Consider the following 14,496-nt stretch of genomic DNA (forward strand, 5'->3'; position numbering starts at 1 on the left):
AGGGGGATGGTGGGAGGGAGGGCTGATTTCTCTCATGTATTTTTAATATGTTTTTTTGTAAATAATGCTTTTTTCTGCTTCCTGGAAAAGCCTGCCCAGCCTGCTCAATCTACCCCTGTGGATCCCCCTGGGGGTGCCAGTGGGAAGGGGCACCTCCCGGGGGCAGGGGGCTCTGCAGCCTCGTGGTTGGAGGGCTTCATTCCTGACACAGGATCGCCTAGCACGGCACAGCAGCTGCCAGCCAGCACGCGTGTTGGCACCCTGGCTGCCTGTGGCCGCCTGACCCAGAGCCTATCACCAGCCCTCCATCTGGGCCCTCGCGTGACAGAGAGCAGGGACACTGGCTGTCCAGCCTGAAGGGCACTCAGGGCCCTGCACAGAGCGGGCACCTAGTAAATTCTAGCCAATGTGGGGTTTGGGTTCACACAGTTATTAAAAGTGCAAAGTGGTTTCTGCCAATTAGGTAACCTCCTAACCTGAGAGTCAGAGACCAGGACTGAACATTTCCTTGGGCTAAATCATTCCCTTAGCTTAAATGGTCCCCTCCACCCTGCAGAGAGCCTTTGTTGTTCAGTTGCTTGGTTGTATCCAACTCTTTGTGACCCCACAGACTGCAGCACACCAGGCTTCCCTGTCCTTCACTATCTCCCGGAGCTTGCTGAAACTCATGTCCATTGAGTCGATGATGCTTTCCAACCATCTTATCCCCTACAGTCCCTTCTCCTCCTGCCTTCAGTCTTTCCCAGCATCAGGGTCTTTTCCAATGAGTCGGCTCTTTGCGTCAGGTGGCCAAAGTACTGGAGCTTCAGCTTCAGCATCAGTCCTTCCAATGAATATTCAGGATTGATTTTCTTTAGGATTTGACTGGTTTGATCTTCTTGCTGTCCAAGGGACTCTCAGGAGTCTTCTCTAGCACCACAATTCGAAAGCATCAATTCTTCAGTGCTCAGCCTTCTTTATCATCCAACTCTCACATCCATAAATGACTACTAGAAAAACCATAGCTTTGACTATATGGGCCCAAAGAGCCTAGACATACTTAACCCTGCAGTGCCCAGGTTTTCTTAATGATGTGCCAGAGGAGAATATCTGACCTGGAACTTAAGGGTCTAGTGAAGGGAGAGGCTGGCTCAGGTTTCTTTGCCCCCTGGGAATCAGACAGTGACCTGAGAAGACATTTTGGGCCTGGGGCCTTTCTCCACATGATTTGGCCCCATGACCACTGGGAGCAACAGATATCAATGGTCCAAGTCGCAAAAGCCAACTCTGGAAGAGCAAAAGGAAGTTTCTAGAAGGACATGGCGGGGGTGAGGGGTGTGCTCACAGAATGAGGGAGCTCTGGCATGAGCTCTGGCATGAGTATGCCAGAGAGCCAGGCCAGCCCCCTGTCCCCACCGACACCCTCCGAGCAGACCTCCCGCCCACCCCCTACTGAGGACTCCATCATGGGAGATCCCAGGGCATGGCCCTACCTCTGCCCATGCCAGGAATTCGGAAACAGGAACACCCAGTCACCTGGGGGCTACAAGTCACCTGCAGAGACTCCTGACCTGGAGACCCTCCTCAGAAGGGAGGATCCTCCAAAGGGAACTGGGGTGCAAAGGGCCTGGGGCACCAAATGTCTCTTACCAGCCCCTTTCTGGGCAAAAGCTCTTGAATCTCTAGCGTGGCCCCCATTCACTGGCCTCATAGCTATCTCGGCCTACTTTAAAAACACACTTCCCCCCAAAAAGCTGCCTTTGAGCAGAAAGGGGGTCGGGTGATACATCTCCAGAAGGAACATTTGGTTAAGCAACTGAGTGGGAGCTATCCGGGCCTTGGAGGTGCTTCTGTCCATGTCCAGCTGTGGTGGGCAGACACAGCCCACAGGCTGCTGGTCAGTGCTGCTCCTGTGATGAGAAGCTCACGGGGTCTCCCTCAGACTTGGAGGATGCCCCGCTGCGACCCGGGCCCAACCCTGGGTCCACATTGCAGCCCCCACCCCCATCCCTCACCCTTCTACATCGGCCAGAGAGGGTGGCACCCACCTGTGTAACCCCCCGACCCCGGCCCACTCCCCTGAATCATATCACCCACCTGACTCTCATGGGCAACCAGATTCTAGCACATTCTCCTCATGCTACATCCAGGACACTGGGGACCCTAAAAGACCAGCTCACTCCAACAAGCAAGAACCGGGTCTAGGCCCAAACCGGTCATGCCTCTAGGGTCTGGAGTGCTGGGTGGGACTACCCTAAAAGGACATTTCAGATGGCCTTGTGGCAGCTAACAGAGCTAAGCGTCCTTCTCACCGAGCGAGGAATCTCTGTGAGGCTCTGAACTTGACACTTACGGTCTGGCCCTGTGCAGCCCACACACAGTGAGAGGCCCACTGCGGTCTGGCAGAGGACGCCCAGTGATTTCATGTGGTGGATGCAGGGCGGGGTGGGGGTGGGGGGAGGGCCTGAGAGCCAGAGTGAAGAGCAGTGGGGGCAGCCCGCCCAAGTGACCAGCCTCACTCTCCATCAAGCCACTTAGAAAGCGGCGCTTCCTCTCTCCAGCCCCTGGCCATCACTTTGGGACCAACCCAAGACCCTGACTTGATTGTGCCCCCACCCCACCCTGTGAGATTCTCAGCTTCTTCCTACACAGCCCAGGGGTCTCCTAGCTCTCCCTGGTGCTCTGACATCCCCAGGCCCCAACACACTTTCAAGGCAAGGTCAGCATTTGAGAGGGGGCGAAGGGACAGTAACCCTCTGACCAGAGTGTAGGTGGGTTCGCAGCTTAGGTTCCCCAAGCTTTTCTCAAGACTGTGGTGTCTCGAGGAGGCCTGATGACTTCTGGAACCACAAAGGTATCTCAGCAGCCAGATCAGAGCTGGGTGCAAGTCTCATCCTGACGCCCCCAGGTGAGTGACCTGGTCACTGAACTACCCACCCTGCAGTCTCCTCCCTTTGTTTAAACTTGGGGGCCAAAGGGCTGCTGAGAGGAGCCCATGAGATAACTGCACATCAAAGGTTAATACAAGGTGTGGCCCTGTTGAGTATTCAAGACTGATGACTCTCAGCATCTCTGGGCATCACCCACAGGCAGCCTGTCCTGATAACACCTTGCAGGGAAGGAAAAACATAAGGGATGATTCAAGGGTCCATCAGAAGCCTGGTCTCCTGACTCCACCAAAGCTGCTCTTCTGGCTGAAAGGCAGAACATGCCTTCCCAGGGCTCACGATGACTGAGCTGAGCTCAGGGTCAGCTGGAGAGGGAGGCAGGCTGGGTGGTGGCAGAAGACAGCTTGACTCCATAGCCAGTTTAGCAGACTGCTGCCCCTCGATCCCCGTTTAGAAATGGGATGCGAAGACTCGGACCCCTGCTGGGGATCTTGGACAGGCGGACAGGCTGACTGTCCTGGTCAGCCCAGCAGGTGGCAGTAATGAGGCCCCTCCTGTGCACCAATGAGGCTCTCGCACCACCTAGTGGGCATCTGTGGCCTTGCACCGCCCAAGCTCTGCACCCAGGACAACGCAAGCGTGCAGGCTCCAGCGCGAAAATGCCTCGGATGTAAGGAAACAAAGCCAAAGTGCAAAAGCCGGAAAGGGAAACACTGGAAGAGCCAGGCCCCCCCCGGAGTGAAGGAATAGAGGAGGGCAGCGGCTCAAGAGGCGATATGCAGAAAGATGGGGCTCTGTGAACGTGAATCAAACAGGCCTTTCAGCAGAGCATGACCCTGAAGGCTGTGGAAGAAATGGCAAAAGAACACTGGCCAGTTCTACAAGGATTAAGTCATTAGCCAGTGCGTCCTGAAAGGCATTCAGGATGAAAAACAGGATAAGGTACTCCATACTTTGGGAAATCAGGCTGAGGTTTTTTCTTTTCAAACCATAGCTTTGTTTGTCCATTCATTTTTGGCTGTACTGGGTCTTCATTGCGGCACACAGACTCTTCATTGCTGGTGCAGGCTTTCTCTATTTTTGGTGAGTGGGGGCTCCTCTTTAGTTGCAGTATCCATGCTTCTCATTGCAGTGGCCTCTCTTGTGCAGCTTGGACTCTAGGGTGTGAGGGCTCGGTAGTTGTGGTAAGTGGGCTTAGTTGCCCTGAGGCATGTGGGATCTTATTTTCTGGACCTAGGCTCTAACCTGTGTCCCCGGCATCAGAAAAAAATTTTAATGAACCCAGATTCTTGCACCTTAGCTCAGTTGGTAAAGAATCTGCCTGCAATGCAGGAGACCCCAGTTCGATTCCTGGGTCAGGAAGATCTGCTGGAGAAGGGAAATACCCACTCCAGTATTCTTGGGTTTCCCTGGTGGCTCAGCTGGTAAAGAATCCCCCTGCAAGATGTCCATCAGCAGACAAATGGATAAGAAAGCTGTGGTACATATACACAATGGAATATTACTCAGCCATTAAAAAGAATACATTTGATTCAGTTCTAATGAGGTGGATGAAACTGGAGCCTATTATACAGAGTGAAGTTAAGTCAGAAAGAAAAACACCAATACAGTATACTAATGCATATATATGGAATTTAGAAAGATGGTAACGATAACCCTATATGTGAGACAGCAAAAGAGACACAGATGTAGAGAACAGTCTTTTGGACTCTGTGGGAGAAGGCAAGGGTGGGATGATTTGAGAGAATAGCATTGAAACATGTATATTATCATACGTGAAACAGATCGCCAGTCCAGGTTCGATGCATGAGACAGGGTGCTCAGGGCTGGTGCACTGGGATGACCCTGAGGGATGGGATGGGGAGGGAGGTGGGAGGGAGGTTCAGGATGGGGAACATGTACACCCATAGCTGATTCATGTCAATGAATGACAAAACCACTACAATATTGTAAAGTAATTAGCCTCCAATTAAAATAAACAAATTAAAAAAAAAAAAGAATCCCCCTGCAATGCAGGAAACCTGGGTTTGATCCCTGGGTGGGCAAGATCCCCTGGAGAAGGGAAAGGCTACACCCACTCCAGTATTCTGGCCTGGAGAATTCCATGGACAGTACAGTCCATGAGGTTGCAGAGTCGGACACGACTGAGTGACTTTCACTTTCACTTTTTATGTATAGAAAAACACTAAAATCATTAACTGAGCTATCTGATCATCACAACTAACACTCACATTTTTTCTTTTTAACCAAGATATGTGTCTGGCTGCATACATTCCCAAGCCAAAACCATATCTATACTGGCTTCTCTGAGCTACTGAGAGGCTGTTTCCTGAGTAACAGTCCTATAGTAAGGTCCCTCAATAAAACAAACCCACAGTTCTTACACTGTGCATTTTTCTTTCAGTTGACAGTTTTGGTGACCACAAAGGGACCCACAGCAGACTTGTCTCCTTCACCCGATATTCTCCAAGGATCTGCAGCCCTGGTACCACCAAGGGCCCTTTAAGCCTGTCTGCCTCACTAGTCCAGAATACTGGGTGACTCTCTCCTGAGTCTCAGAGTTCTCATCTTGGCTGACAATCCTGTGTTCAATTTGGTAGCAGATAAAAAGTTACCTGATTTCTCAGTTGAAAGATACAAAGAAAGGGCTCAGCTGAAAACACTGAGAAAATCGTCCAGTTGAGAGACACTGAGGCTTGGATGGGGTGATTAGGCAGGCAGTTGGCCTGCCATCTTTCATCAAATTGGCAGCTTAATGGGTTTTGTCAGGACAAAAGTGAAGATACCATACAAGGGCTTTCAGCTCCAAAGATAAGGGACATAGCTCTCACCACCTAGTCATGACTTTCTAAGGCAACTGAGAAATGAACAGAACTGGCGAAGGCGAATCCTCATAATATCCAGCAGTCCCATAGGGAAATCCACTTGTTCCTTTTAAAAACTAGCTAGTCCATTGACCCTCACATGAAGACTGGCCATCCAGGGATCTGCATGCCCACAGTGGTTTTAGACTGCTAGAGGGAGAGACGGAGACATATAAAGGAGCTAAAACGGCCGTAGGGTGACACCTAGAGGTGCTTGCTAGCACCTATTCCCGAGTCAAAGTACACGTACTGGCTTCTGCCCTACCTCTTTGGGGCAGCTTTTCAGAGGTACTGAGGGTTTGTTCCTCAGACTATAATCTGCCATAAGGTCTCCAAGTAAAACTGAAATCCACAAGCCTTACGCTGTGCGTTTTCCTTTCAGTTGACAAAATCGATGTCCCCCACAGGCAGTCACTTCTCAAATTCACTGCAGCTTCATGGACAGAAGAGCCTGGCGGGCTACAGTCCATGGGGTTGCAAAGAGGCGGACACGACTGAGCGACTAACACTAGCAGTGCTACTCGTAACTCATCAAGGTTTATTATGGCAATTAATTGCACAAACATACCAGCGATCGCTCGCCCAGTACAGGAGTACTCGAACCAGTAGAGTCCATTAGTGATTTCTCTGTATAAATAACTTATGAGGAGCAAGCACAGCTGGTCAGAGACCAACAGGGCTGACTGAGCATCTCATCGCACACCCGCTGACGGCACGCAGGCCGGGCGGAGCGGGGCAGGGCGGGCGGGGCAGGCACCAGAAGGTCGAGTTTCCTCTTTGGCCCCCAGCACCCCAGGCCCACCAGGTGCTGGGTGCTTGGGTAATGGACAATTCAAGGCACATATGACTTCCTAACAGATAGCAGCTCCAGAGTCTGCCCTTGAGACCTGGTTCACACCTGGTACCAACCAAGGTAATGCTCCATTCATCACAACCCCCTTTGGGCTATTGTCATTTTTATTACTGAACTGGGTGCTAAAAGCCCCCAGCGTGGTGGGGGCTGTGTGTGGCTCAGAGTCACAGTCTCTGCCCTTTACATTCTGAAGATAAGAGAGATGCAAAGAAATGACTCCGACATAGTGATGGTGTTTTACAAAGCACCACAGGGAAGTAACTGTTAGGGCATATTTTGATGTCTCTTAGGAGGGTTTTAGGGGCTCGTGAAGAGTTACAGGAGGGAGTCAAAGGAGGGAGGGGGCTGCCGTGGATGAGATTCAAGGCACTAAAGGAGTGGACGGGATGGGGGTGAGCCAAAGAAGTCAACCAGAAGCAGGGAGACCCCAGACAAGAGGTGGCCGGGGAGGCAACCTGGCCTTCCGCTCCTAAATGAGCCCCTGATGTGACCACAGTCTTCTGGACCAGAACTGCCTCCTCTCCTCCAGCCAGAGGGTCCAAGACAGCCCCTGGATTCTCCAACCAGAGCCAGCAAGGTCTGGGATCCGCCTCCGCAATCCTCGGCCTGCTCCCTGCACAGGCACTGCTGCTGTTGTTCAAACGGCAGCACACAGGACAAGCTGACCTGACATCAGTCTGTCAGAGTCCTGTTATGGCTTTATGTGACGTAAAAATCACTCATTGTTTTGCCTAACTCTGTTCTCTCCCCCTGATCCAACTCTGCCATGGAGCGTGCGGTGGGCCATCCTTGAACGCACCAAGAGAAACAGGGAGCTGCCTCTCTCGGCGTGGGCACCGTGGTTGCACTTGCTAAATCCCAGAGAAGAGGGAGGGGGTGAGCAGGGGCCGGCCAGCCCCTCGCTGAGATAACTCCTCACTGGGTTCCGGTGTCCGTGAGTCCGTGAGTGAGTGCAGTCACGAGGAGACGTCCACAGGCGCGGGCACCCACGGGGAGGACTGAACGCCCCGCTTGGCACGCACCAGGGAAGCGAGAGCCAGCCACGGGAGCTGGGCGCTCCTTCCCCTGGGAGGCCCGCAGGCCCTGGGGCCACCGGTGCAGCCGAGCCAGTCACACTGCCGGCCAGCCCCCCCAGGCCTGTGCGCTCCCAGCCGGGCCCCTCAGGCTCCTGGGCGCGACCCAAGTCTGCGGGCAGCCAACTCCACTTCCCATTGGCCTCGAGTCTCAGCAAGGGGTGGGCTGAAGGTTGTACAGGTGGGAGCAGGCAAGGGCCGAGGGCCAGGACTGTACCTAATAGCCAGGCCAGGTGGGGCCCTGAGGTGGGGGGAACCCATAGGGAGGAGCGGGCCCGGGGGGGTAGGGGGGCTGCAGGGGGCCTGAGGGCTGGGGCTGTGTGGGGTACGGAGGTTTTCCTCCTGTTGAGAGGTAGGGGGGCTGCTGCGGATAACCAGGACTGGGGGCCCGGCCCCCCATCACAGGGTACCCAGGCCCAGAGGCACCAGTGGGGGCCACGGGATAGCCCGGCCGGGGCGGCAGGCTCCTTTGTGGGGACCAGGAGTAGCCCGAAGGGGCCCTGACTCCCGGCTGGGCTGTGGGGTAGGGGGGCCCCAAAGGCCCACTGTAGGAAAAGGAGGGCTGGGACACCACGGGGAAGGGGGCCGGCTGGAGCGCTCCTTGGGCGGTGGGGCCCACGGGCATGCCTGGAGAGGGGCTATAGGGCAAAGGGTAGGGAGGGACCACTGAAGGCTGCGGCGGCGGCTGTGGCTGAGCGTCTTCGGCTGGCGGGGGCGTCGCCTGGGGGTCGGGGCGCAGTGGCGGGGGCGGGCGGGGAGGTGGGGCGTCCCCGGCCGGCTCCAGGGAGGCCCTGGGCTTTCTCATCACATCCTGGAGCTTCTCCACGCGAACCCGGCGCAGATGGGACAGTGTTCTCATGGAGGAGAAATTCTCTAGGAACGTGTCCAGGGGCACCTCGCCCTCCAGGAACTTCTCAGCCATGGCCTGGAAGACACAAGCTCCAGTGGCATTGGGTCTGCCGGGATTGAGGCCACCTGAATACCGCCAGGTCAGAGGTCAGCTGCAGCCCCCACCCCCACCCCAGCCAGGCTGCAGGAGCTGCCTTCTTCGTCCCCCGCTTTGGGAATTTCTCTCTACGGCTCTTCTCACTGGTGATATATTATTACACAAGCACGCGTTTAATTTATCCTATCTCCCCCACCAGGATGTCAGCTTCCGGATGGTGGGGACCACCTGTCATGGCCACCACTGTTCCCCACCCCGGCATCAAGCCAGGCTCATGGCAGATGTTGAACTGGGTGTCGACTGACCAGATGAACACTGGCTCCCTGGTCACTAGCACAGCCCAGCCCAGGGGCTGAGGGGCCTGGCAGAGAGCAGTGAGGTGTGGAGAGAGCCAGTCTGCCCACGGAGAGTAAAGATGGGCCCAGAGGGAAGCAGGAGAGAGCTGCCAGGAGAGGGAGGGGTTGGCAGCCTGGCTTCAGCCCTCCCCCCAAGGCCTGCAGCTGCCCCACAGCTGTGCCATCCATCGTTCATTTCCGCTTCAACTAGTTAGACTGGGTTTCTGTTCTGCATCCAAAAGGGCCTCCACGGGGACTGCAGGTGGAGCGACCATTCACCTCTGCCATCTAACAGAGCCTGGGTCCTGCGCCCGGCAGACGCGGGTACTCAGGGTAAGAGCCCCTGTTCCCGATGAGCCGGACCCCTGGCTTCTCCCCTCTCCTGGGGCTGCCTGGTCTCTTCTGCTGCCCTCTGGCCTCTCTTCGCTCTCTGCGCGCAGACCGGCTCTGGGTGGAAGACGCTGCCAGGCCCCACAGCCCCTGGGCCGGGCCGTGCTAGTGACCGTGGAGCCAGTGTTCACCTGGCCAGTGTTCATCTGCTCCAGGGGCTGACTCTGCAAGGAAGACCAGGTGTCAACTGCTGTCTCACCTCGGACTCTTCTTCAATCTTCATGCTTTCGATCTGCAGAAGGTCCAACAAGGTCCCTAGCTGCAGTGCTGAGGAGAACTTCTCTGGAAGGGAGGGTAGAAAGGTTGACATTTCAAAAGTGCCTCTTGATGCTGTGGTAGAGGCTGAGGTTTCTGCAACGGTCCTGGAGAGTCCTATGTGCCAGGGGCCCTGCCATCGCCCTGGGGTCTCAGCAGAACCCCCTTCGGTCGGTTCCCTCTGGTCAGCTTCCTGAGCTGACAGGAGCTCAGTGAACAGACCCTGGCTCCCCGGCTCCCCGGCTCCCCATGCTGGCTGGGAAAGCAGGAGGCCTTAGGTTCCGCCCACCCACCCTAATCTGGTTCTGCTGCCCATGGGGTTACTTCCTCTGTCTGAGTGTCAAGTTCTCCACCTTGAGGACCAGATGCCCCTCACCTCCTCAGACAGCAGGCTGGGACACAGAAAGCCCAGACCAGGCTCTCCAGATGCAAATCCCAACTCTGCCCCTATGTAGCCAAGGAGCCTGGCCAAGCTCCTGTGTCTCTCTGAGCCTCACTCCTCTCATCTACGACACGAGAACTACTGTAGGACCTACACTGAGATGGCTGCTAAAGCACTTAGCCAGCCTGGGGACGTGGTGACCTGCAGTAACTGCTGGTCCCTTCTTGTCCTGGGGAAGGAGAGGGACTCTGTTCTTCCAGGAGAGTCCAGCAGCTCCCCCAGTCCCATGGGGAACCCTGAGTGAAGAGAGGCACCCCCGTGCACATTCCTGAGGCTGGCCGCCTACCCAGCTTCGCCTTCTGCTCCTGGCACCGCTCCACCAGCGTCCGGAGCTCCTGGTACTTGTCCGAGAGGTTTGAGCGGCTGATCTCCAGCGGACCCTGGAACTCCAGGTTCCGCTCGGCCAGGCTCCGGTTGGTGGCCAGCGCCATCTCCCGCTCCAGCTGCAGATCCTGGACCTACAGGGCAAGACACCTGACCATGAGACCCGCCACTCAGCTCCTGGTGGGCTGGGCCAGGGGCTCCTGGAACCTGTTGCTTACCGAGGGGAAGCCAGGCAACACTCAGTCCCCAATCAGAGTCAGATGGCGTGTTAAGTGCATGCTAAGTCGCTTCAGTCATGTCCCACTCTGTGTGACACCCTGGACTGTAGCTGGCCAGGCTCCTCTGTCCATGGGATTCTCCAGGCCAGAATACTAAAGTGGGTTGCCATGCCCTTCTCCAGGTGATCTTCTCAACCCAGGGATTGAACCCGTGTCTCTTAAGTCTCCTGCATTGGGAGGCAGAGTCTTTACCACTAACTAATGCCACCTGGAAAGCCCAGAGTCTGATCCAGATGCCTCACGAAACCTTAACCCAAGAGCCTCTGGTGGAGGCAGGTGGGGAGCTGGCACTAAAGGGACACGTGACGAGCGGGAAGAGCGCACTGTGGGCTGTGTGGCGCTCCGGGAGGGAGCGGGGAGGGTCAGAGGCTTCCTAGGAAGGAAGGGACCAAAAGAACCAACCGCTCATCCCCAGAGTTCAGAGGCAAGAGACCTCCTCTAAGGTGCACTGACGTAAGGCCAGAACACAGGCTGGACACACCAGGGGGCCCCCAAATAAAGTCAGCCTGAGGAGTGGGAAAGCCACGGCCAGCCTGAGACACCGATTCCAGACGGACCTGCCCTGCCTCCTCCACGTGTGTGTCCTGCAGAGAAGCTAGGCAGATGAGCTAACAGGGGGCCCCCTGGAGAACTGGAGGGGAGTCCTCAGGTGAGCCCCTGCACAAGCCTGGCTAAGACCATGTCCCCAGGCTGAGCGGTGCTCTTCCCCTCGGCGAGGTCCTTCGTGGTCGCCAGCCCGTGAGGTGACAGCCTCAGAAACCCTTGCCAGACCTGCTCTGACCTGAAGCCCCGTCCATTTATCAGGGAGAGGAGGGCGGAGAAACAGACCCACACCCCTGCGGGAGCGGGGACTACACGCCAGCATGTCACCAGGGGCCACCAGCACCCCCAGCTGGGCTCAGGGTGCAGCTCCGCAAGACCAACTTCTGCCAGGAACCACTGAGCAGCTTCTTCACCATGGTGAGCACATGGCGAGCCCCGCCGGACTGGCTCGACCCCGAGCAGACGCAGGAAGCCATGGGCGTCCTAGAGGAGGGGGTTTCAGAGGGCCTGGAACCCTGTGCTCTGGGCTGGGCTGGGAGCCTGCCCTGCAGGCTCCAGACTGGAAACAGGACTGGCATGGTTACCAGAAATTGTTACCAGAAATTGTGGGGTCTGGCCACAGCCTCCCGGGTCTGCCCCCACACCTGGCTGTCACAAACACCCTCTGGAGCCACTCAGCAAGGGCTCTGACTCGGGGGCGCCTGCACTGTGGGGTCCCAATCTCATTTTCATCGGCCGTGAAAGCTTTCCTTCTCTTATGTGGCAGACCCAGAGGGGCGCCTGAAGTGCCCTGCTCAGCTGCCCCTTAAAGGGCCCCAGATCCCCAGTGCACGTGTCCTCTTTGTATCTCCACTGCCTTTTCCCTGGGTTTTAGCCAGTAAATCTATGCCGGACACTTTCCCCTAAACCTGGTCCTACCTGTTTCTGCCCCCTCTCCCCAGAGCCTCCCCCAAATCTTTCTCCATCAGGAATTCACAATGAAGCCCTTGACCCCCATTATAAGAGGTCAATAAGACAGTTCAAGCACTCGCCCCAGAAGACCCCAGAGCGCACACAGTTCCACAGGGAGAGTGGTCCCCTCCTCTTTTCTCTGAGCAACGCCCACACCCCAAACTCAGTGAGCTCCCATCCCTCCTCGAATCCCACAGCGATGATCATGTCTCAAAGCCCATGGGAGGAACCCTGTCCACAGGGTCTCATGAGTCTACAGAACTCATTCTTCACTTCCCCGCGATCCCGTGAGTGTTCTTCCCTTCTGAGAATTCAAATCAATTAGTCAGGCACAGCTGCATGTCACAAAACTCAACTTGCCTTTTGCCCATGAGGTTGTTTCTGCTGACATTTTCCATGATTCTGTGCTTCGCCACACCTCCCATGGGCCTGCCGAGCTTGGAGGTCAATGAATTCTAATTATGTAATTTGGCGTGTTTCTACAAAGTTCTGTGCCCTTGGGAACAGGCCTTGGTGTTCCCATCACACTGCTCGCGGCAGACTGGAGGAGCACTTGGTGTTTAACATGTGAAGGCGAGGGGATGAAGGCTGGCATCGAGTCAGCTTGGAGCCGGGCCCTGGCTGAGCTCAGAGCCTCACTCACTCTAGGAGGCAGCCCTGGAGTTTAACCAAGACCAGCCTCGTTCTGGGTGGCAGGACGCACCACATCTGGGCCCCGAGCCTCCCATCACACCCTGCCCCGCACCCTGTGCCCTCCAGTCCTGGCGAAGGCTGCTCCTGCAGGGAGCGGGGTGGTGGGGGCAGCCGGAGCACTGGCAAGGAAGGAGCCAGGACCAGGTCTGGCTGCACAGCCCCTCACAGAGAGGAAAGAGGTCTGCAGAGGCAGAGGTAGAAGTTGGGTGGCTAGGCTTCCCTTTTCTGGGGTCAGACACTGTGAATATACAGAAGAGACAAACAGCACTGTTCATCAGCAAAGACAGACGCACATGCCAAAGGCCAATCAGTGACCTCGCCATTATTTGTGTCCGTGTCTCCCGACCATCAGGGGCAGGAGGCGGCGGCGTGCAGAGCTGAGGACAGGCTGCAGGCACTCAAGGCATGGCCGGGGACATGGCCAGCTCCGCAGCCACATCTGGTCAACTGACCTCTTTGACCTTGCAGGGTAGTCACAGGGTCAAGGTGATGGGAAGGGCAGGGAGCGCCCTTTATAAAATGCAAAGCTCTGTCCTTTCAGAAGGTGGCTTATTCCCGTGAGGATGGTGACTAGGAGCTGTAGGTGATTAGGTGTCAGTTATAATTGAAAGGGATTAAACAGGAGATGAGTCTAATCCCAGTCTCAGAATCTCTCCTAGAGATTCAGGGCTGTTGGTGAAAGGCAGTTACACGATGGAACCAGTGCTTTTAGAAACGCCTCCAAACCCAGGCTGGAGCAACAGGGTAGGGGCTCCGGGGGCACGCAGGTCCCTGAAGACACCAGGAGCCAGAGTTGGCTGGGGGCCCTGGACTCCCTGGCCCTGTCCTTCCTCCCTCCCCAGAACTCCTAGAGGGCCCAGGAACTGGACTGAGATCCCAGGGGCTCCTCTGGCTGGGTCCAAACCAGGGTGCAGGCCACAGAAAAGGGAAAGAGACCTGGCCCAAACTCCCAACAAGCCAGCATCCCTGAAGAGGGCCCCAGTCCCATCCGCCATCTCTGGCCCCATGACAGCCTCCCCTACCTCCGGGGAGTCCTGGGCCAGCCGGTCGATGGCCTCCGGGTCGTTCTGCATCTCCTCCAGCTCCTCCAGGGTCTTGTCTTTTAGCGTTTCCATCTTTCCTGGGATCACAGAAGGACACTCAAGTGAGAAAGGAGCGGCTCAGGTGGAAGAGACCCCTGAGTCCATATTATTAATCTGTCAAAGACCAACTGGAGTTTCCCAGTGGTGCTGCCAGTCCACAGGGAGGCCCAAGGAGGGAACAGTCCGGCCACCCTGCCCATCTCCTGTTCCCAGGGAGACCAAGAAGCTGCTTCTTTACCCAAACCATGAGGCAGCCAGAGGCAAAACCACGATTCCTGGAGGTGCTAGATGAAGCTCCCCAAGAAGCAGACAGAAAAAGCAGGAGGAGGGAGGCGGACAGCCTGGGATGGAGACTAAACTTGGCCCAAGGCCGCCTGCGAGCCCTGATGCCAGCACACACCCTAGGAGGAGTCTATTTCTGTCTGAACCTGAAATACATCTACTCTTCACATGGGGCTTTGCTGGGTTTGGGTGCCTCCCTGCCTGTCATGTTTAGCACGCCAACCACCTTGGGTTTGCCACAAGCATTCTCTGCAGCTCCACGTGCCACAAAACCCTCATGTGCACAAAAACGAACTGTCACATGTGTCTCCTCGTCAG

The 14,496-nt window shown here is 56.0% G+C and overlaps 1 protein-coding gene across 2 annotated transcripts in view; it reads right to left on the minus strand.

Annotated features, from left to right (window-relative positions):
* Positions 1-6,256: 6,256 nt before the first annotated feature.
* The window catches only part of VPS37C (VPS37C subunit of ESCRT-I), a 28,500-nt gene continuing 20,260 nt past the window's right edge, over positions 6,257-14,496 (minus strand). For both annotated transcript variants that reach the window (XM_065937438.1, XM_065937439.1), the window contains 4 exons: positions 13,837-13,934; positions 10,312-10,483; positions 9,528-9,610; positions 6,257-8,582 (listed from right to left, as the gene is read on the minus strand). In XM_065937438.1, the coding sequence (XP_065793510.1) occupies positions 7,875-8,582; positions 9,528-9,610; positions 10,312-10,483; positions 13,837-13,929 (1,056 nt within the window). In that variant the 5' untranslated portion in view covers positions 13,930-13,934 and the 3' untranslated portion in view covers positions 6,257-7,874. The remainder of the gene's footprint in view (positions 8,583-9,527; positions 9,611-10,311; positions 10,484-13,836; positions 13,935-14,496) is intronic.

The sequence above is a fragment of the Muntiacus reevesi genome, chromosome 5 (genome assembly GCF_963930625.1).
Source record: "Muntiacus reevesi chromosome 5, mMunRee1.1, whole genome shotgun sequence".
Classification (NCBI taxonomy): Eukaryota; Metazoa; Chordata; class Mammalia; order Artiodactyla; family Cervidae; genus Muntiacus; species Muntiacus reevesi.